General features: G+C 51.9%; 1 protein-coding gene across 1 annotated transcript in view; it reads right to left on the bottom strand.

The window, feature by feature from the left end:
• Positions 1 to 5000, bottom strand: part of gramd1c (GRAM domain containing 1c) — a 19003-nt gene that overhangs the window by 5632 nt on the left and 8371 nt on the right. Inside the window, exons 7-12 of the mRNA XM_036521359.1 lie at positions 4490 to 4608; positions 2497 to 2653; positions 2164 to 2320; positions 1880 to 2020; positions 611 to 729; positions 384 to 526 (exon numbers count right to left, since the gene is read on the bottom strand). Coding sequence (XP_036377252.1) covers positions 384 to 526; positions 611 to 729; positions 1880 to 2020; positions 2164 to 2320; positions 2497 to 2653; positions 4490 to 4608 — 836 coding nt within the window. The remainder of the gene's footprint in view (positions 1 to 383; positions 527 to 610; positions 730 to 1879; positions 2021 to 2163; positions 2321 to 2496; positions 2654 to 4489; positions 4609 to 5000) is intronic.

Genomic DNA, 5000 nt, shown 5'->3' with positions numbered 1-5000 from the left:
AAGCCCAAGCCACACAGGGACCGTCTCTCAGTCAAACGCAGTGAAACGCAGTGAAACGCAGTCAAGCGCAGTCAAACGCAGCGCTCAGGGACAGCTCCAGCTGAGGTCACACTGAGAGCAGTTTGCTTGTGTGTAAAAGGTGTGATAATCGCAGCTGTTTAACCACAGCAGAGGAGGGCGTGGGAGACGCAGCTCTGAGACTCGGACTGACAGGCATCTCACAGGAGTAAGGCGCTCCTGCTGGGCCTGACTGAGGAGGGAAGGCTGTGGGCGGGAGTCGTGGCTCACGGTCGCAATTTACGGTTATGCTTTACAGTTATGGTTTTACGGTCATGGTGTACGGCTGAAGTGTACAGTCACGGTTTTATGGTTGTGATGCTCACCGGAGCCGGCACTTGTGCTTTGAGTTGGGGATGATGCAGAAGCGGTTGAAGGTGTAGAAGTAGTCGTGGTACGGAACGTCGTGCGTGTAAACCTCTGAATCCACCATGTAGTACTGCCTCTCCCCAGCATCTCTGTACAGAGTCTGAGAGAGAAACACACACACTCACACACTGCTGCTGCTGTAAGCACACACACACACACACACACACACACACACACAGCTCACCTGTGTCTCTGTGGCGGTGGAGAACTTCCCCACCAGTGGGTTGGTGATGGTGATGGTGTAGTTCAGAGTCCTCTTCATACAGCCAGAGCCATCCCTCTGCCAGGGAGTGGAGGTCATACCTGAGGAGGAAAACACACACACACACACACACACAGAAACACACACACACACACACACACACACACAGAAACACACACTCACACAGAGAAACACACACTCACACAGAGAAACACACACACACAGAGAAACACACACACACACAGAAACACACACACACACAGAAACACACACACACACACACACACACACACACGCAGAACCACACACACACACACAGAGAAACACACACTCACAGAGAAACACACACACACAGAGAAACACACACACACAGAGAAACACACACACACACACACACAGAAACACAGAAACACACACACAGAAACACAGAAACACACACACGCAGAAACACAGAAACACACACACGCAGAAACACAGAAACACACACACACACACACACGCAGAAACACACACACACGCAGAACCACACACACACACACACACACACAGAAACACACACACGCACGCAGAAACACACACACACACACACACACGCACGCAGAAACACACACACACACACATACACACACACACAGAAACACACACACACACACACACACACATACACACAGAAACACACACACACACAGAAACACACACACAGAAACACACACACACAGAAACACACACACACACACACACACACAGAAACACACACACACACACACACACACACACAGAAACACACACACAGAAACACACACACACATACACACAGAAACACACACACACACACACACACACACACACACACACACACACACATACACACACACACAGAAACACACACACACATACACACACAGAAACACACACACACACACACACATACACACAGAAACACACACACATACACACAGAAACACACACACAGAAACACACACACAGAAACACACACACACACATACACACAGAAACACACACACACACATACACACAGAAACACACACACACACATACACACAGAAACACACACACACACAGAAACACACACACACAGAAACACACACACACACACACACACAGAAACACACACACAGAAACACACACAAACACACACACACACACGCAGAAACACACAATGAGAGACCAGATGTGGGCAGTAGTACAGTGATGCGCGGGTGTGCAGATGGTGCCCCTTGCTGGAAATACCTGTGATCTTCCTGATGTCCATGAACCTCCGGATGAAGTGGGAGTCGCTGAAGAGCAGATCAAACATCTTCTCTGCACTGATGTGGAAAACCCGGTTCACATAGAGACGACCCTGAGCCTGCAGCGGACAGGGTCGCTCCTCTGAGAGAGAGAGAGAGAGAGAGAGAGAGAGAGAGAGAGAGACCGTTACTCATGGTTTCTCACACACGAACAGAGATACAGTGTGTAGGTAAGTTGTGGGCGTGGTGGGGCATGGCGGGGCGTGGTTAAACGCGGTGTCTCACCCTCCTCCACACTCTCAGAGCCGCTGTGCTCTGACAGCTGGTCCTCGTTGGCGTTCAGGTCGAGGGAGAGGGAGGAGCGCTTCGAGCTTCTCTCCGGAGCCTGGCGATCCAGCGGGTCAGGGCTCCGCTGGCGGGACGGGGTCACACGCAGCTCCTCCTGCAGACACACGGGTCAGACACATCACTGCGTTACACTGAGAGTGCGGCGGCTTCAGCACCCCCACCACTGTGATCACTGGGACCCCCCCCCTCCTCGCTGTGACCTGGCGCTGTGACCCCCCCCCCGGCACTGTGACCCCCCCCCCCCCGACATTGTGACCCCCCCGCTCGTACCGTGGTCCCAGAGTTCCCGCTCTGCGGTGCAGGTGACGGCTGTGGCTCCTCCACCTGGGTGGTCCCGTCCAATGGCGGCGAGTCCCCCGGCAGCCGCAGGGAGGACGGCCTCTCCATCCTCCCAGCATGCTCCTCTCCACCTGCCCTAACCGCCCCGCTGAAAACAGGAAGTCAGCGTGAAACTCCACCCCTGAAGGAGGCGCCTCGCAGTACGGCGGGGCCTGGGGCGTCGAGGCCCAGGGCGTTCGAACGCCACACGCCGGATTCATCACTGCAGTTCAGAACTGGGCTTGTCAAATGCTGTGCATACAGTCAGACTGCTTTCCAGTTCAGCTACAGACAGATATTTAATAACAACTGAATGCAGCTGCCATTTTTTTAAGTGGAGATCCTGTACAACGGGGGGGGCGGGGGGGGGGTGGGGGGATTGCAGTGAAAAAACTACCAACCGAGGAAAACTGATGGAAACCACATTTCATATGTTTATTAACACATGCCCTGTTTAAGTCCAGAACAACCTTCTTTGACTGCATTCATAAATCATTTCACATGATATTTGACCCTTGGAGGAGAGATTAAGATTAAGATAAGAAATAATTCATCGCTGCTGCAGATACAGGCTACTTTGCTTTGAGCTTTTAGCTTTACGCTTTTACATTATCTGCTGCCTTCAGGAAAACCAAGCTCTTGCGTCTCAAGTATCAAACATCAGTCTTTCATCGACACCTGTCTCGCTGCTCGTCTGGCCAGGGGACCCTGCCGCCGTGCATTGTGGGATTTTAGGATCTGAAGGAATCTGAGGGGTCAGCAGTGAACAGCAGCCAGCAGGAAGTACTGCTGACACACCCGGCCCTCAGTCACAATGCTCCCCTACAGGCAGACTCAGGTACTGCATTCCTCCAATGCTGGACTCTTACGCTCCACTGGCCGGAGCCCACTGCCTGCTCACCCTCAGCCCCCTGCTGGTGGGGTGGGGTGACCCCAGCCAGGACAACAATCGCTCAGCACCTTCCACTGCCTCCTGACAACTCCTCTGCAGACTGTACCCGGATCAGCAGCCTCGCCAAACCCCATCTGCCAGCACCTGAGATCCGTTCTCTTCAGACTGAACTGAATTCAGTCTCCCTGAGTCTGAGGCTGCTCTGACTGCAGGTGCTGAGAGGCTGGCTGTGTGCCTCACGCCATCGCTGAGCTGCTCTCTCTCGATCAGCCTCACCTGTCAGACACACACTGACACTGGAGAGTTCATGTCATGGAGACAAACTCCATAAGAGTATTCTACAAAGTACCATATACTGCGGAGTGCAGCGTGTGTGTGTGTGTGCGTTCTGGGGGGGTGGGGTGGAGTGTGTGTGTGTGCGTGTGTGTGCGTGTGTGTGCGTGCGTGTGTTTTCTGCAGGCTGTTGCTCCTGAAGGTGTGTGAAGATGAAGGTGATTCTCACAGCCTCAGGACTCTCCCTCCATTTGGCTAAATCAGTCTTTACAAACATGATGCCCCAGGGTTACCACGTTTACAAAAACGCCACCGTTAACTGTTTTATGACACATCTAGAAAAAGAAACTAAAATACATTTTAAAAATTTAGAACACTGAAAAGAGGTTTGTCTGGGCTGACTTTTTATTGTCTTCATTTACCTTGTTGTTTTTGGTCAGTAAACCTGTGAGGCTGAGCTGAAGCTGATTCATCAGATGTTTATCATTGTACCGCGCTGGGTTCCCAGGACACACCGTGCCATAAAGGGCGTTTTCATTCGATATATTTTTATTGTTTTATATATTAATTTAGAGAGAGTTCATTCAGAGTTGACATTTGTTTAATCTCATGATTAAATGAATGCAGTCCCTGGAGTCACACTCTTCCCATGAACAGAGCAGGCAAGGACATTGAGACATTATTGTATTTCCAGCAAAGTCTCCTAAAAACAGCTTAAGTGAGTTTAAAATGTGTCCACGGGCAGGTGTCCTGGAATGTGTGCAGACAGGTGTGTCCTACCTGGCCTGTGATGCGTTATCTGCTGATATCTGCAAGTTCTCCATTTCCTCATGGTTCAGTCCCAGGTCATTCCCATAGTGCTGTTTCACCATCTGCCACAGCTCCGTCCGAGTCAGGGGCTGAGAAGGAGAGCGAGACACTGAGCAGCACGACACTGAGCAGCACGACACTGACCCCGCACACACACGCACACACACACACACACACGCACACACACACACACACACACACACACACGCACACACACACACACACGCACACACACACAGCTCAGTCTCTCCCACCTGCGCACTGGCGCTGAGCCAAACGCAACCTGCCGTATCGCAGGTGAGCACCGATCGCTCTGTAGCAACGCCGCGCTGCACCGAAACCAACGCAGCTACGCGAACTGGACGCTGGAAAAACACGTTCTGCGATTATACTGTCACGGCGCTCCGTTTGCAGTCGTGAACACGACCGACGTGTAAAAAAACACCAATCCAAAAGGTCAAAGTTTGCGACTGAACGAAAC

Source organism: Megalops cyprinoides, chromosome 2 (genome assembly GCF_013368585.1).
Source record: "Megalops cyprinoides isolate fMegCyp1 chromosome 2, fMegCyp1.pri, whole genome shotgun sequence".
Lineage (NCBI taxonomy): Eukaryota > Metazoa > Chordata > Actinopteri > Elopiformes > Megalopidae > Megalops > Megalops cyprinoides.
The sequence above is the reverse complement of the archived record's forward strand: the minus strand, read 5'-3'. Positions and strand labels throughout refer to the sequence as shown.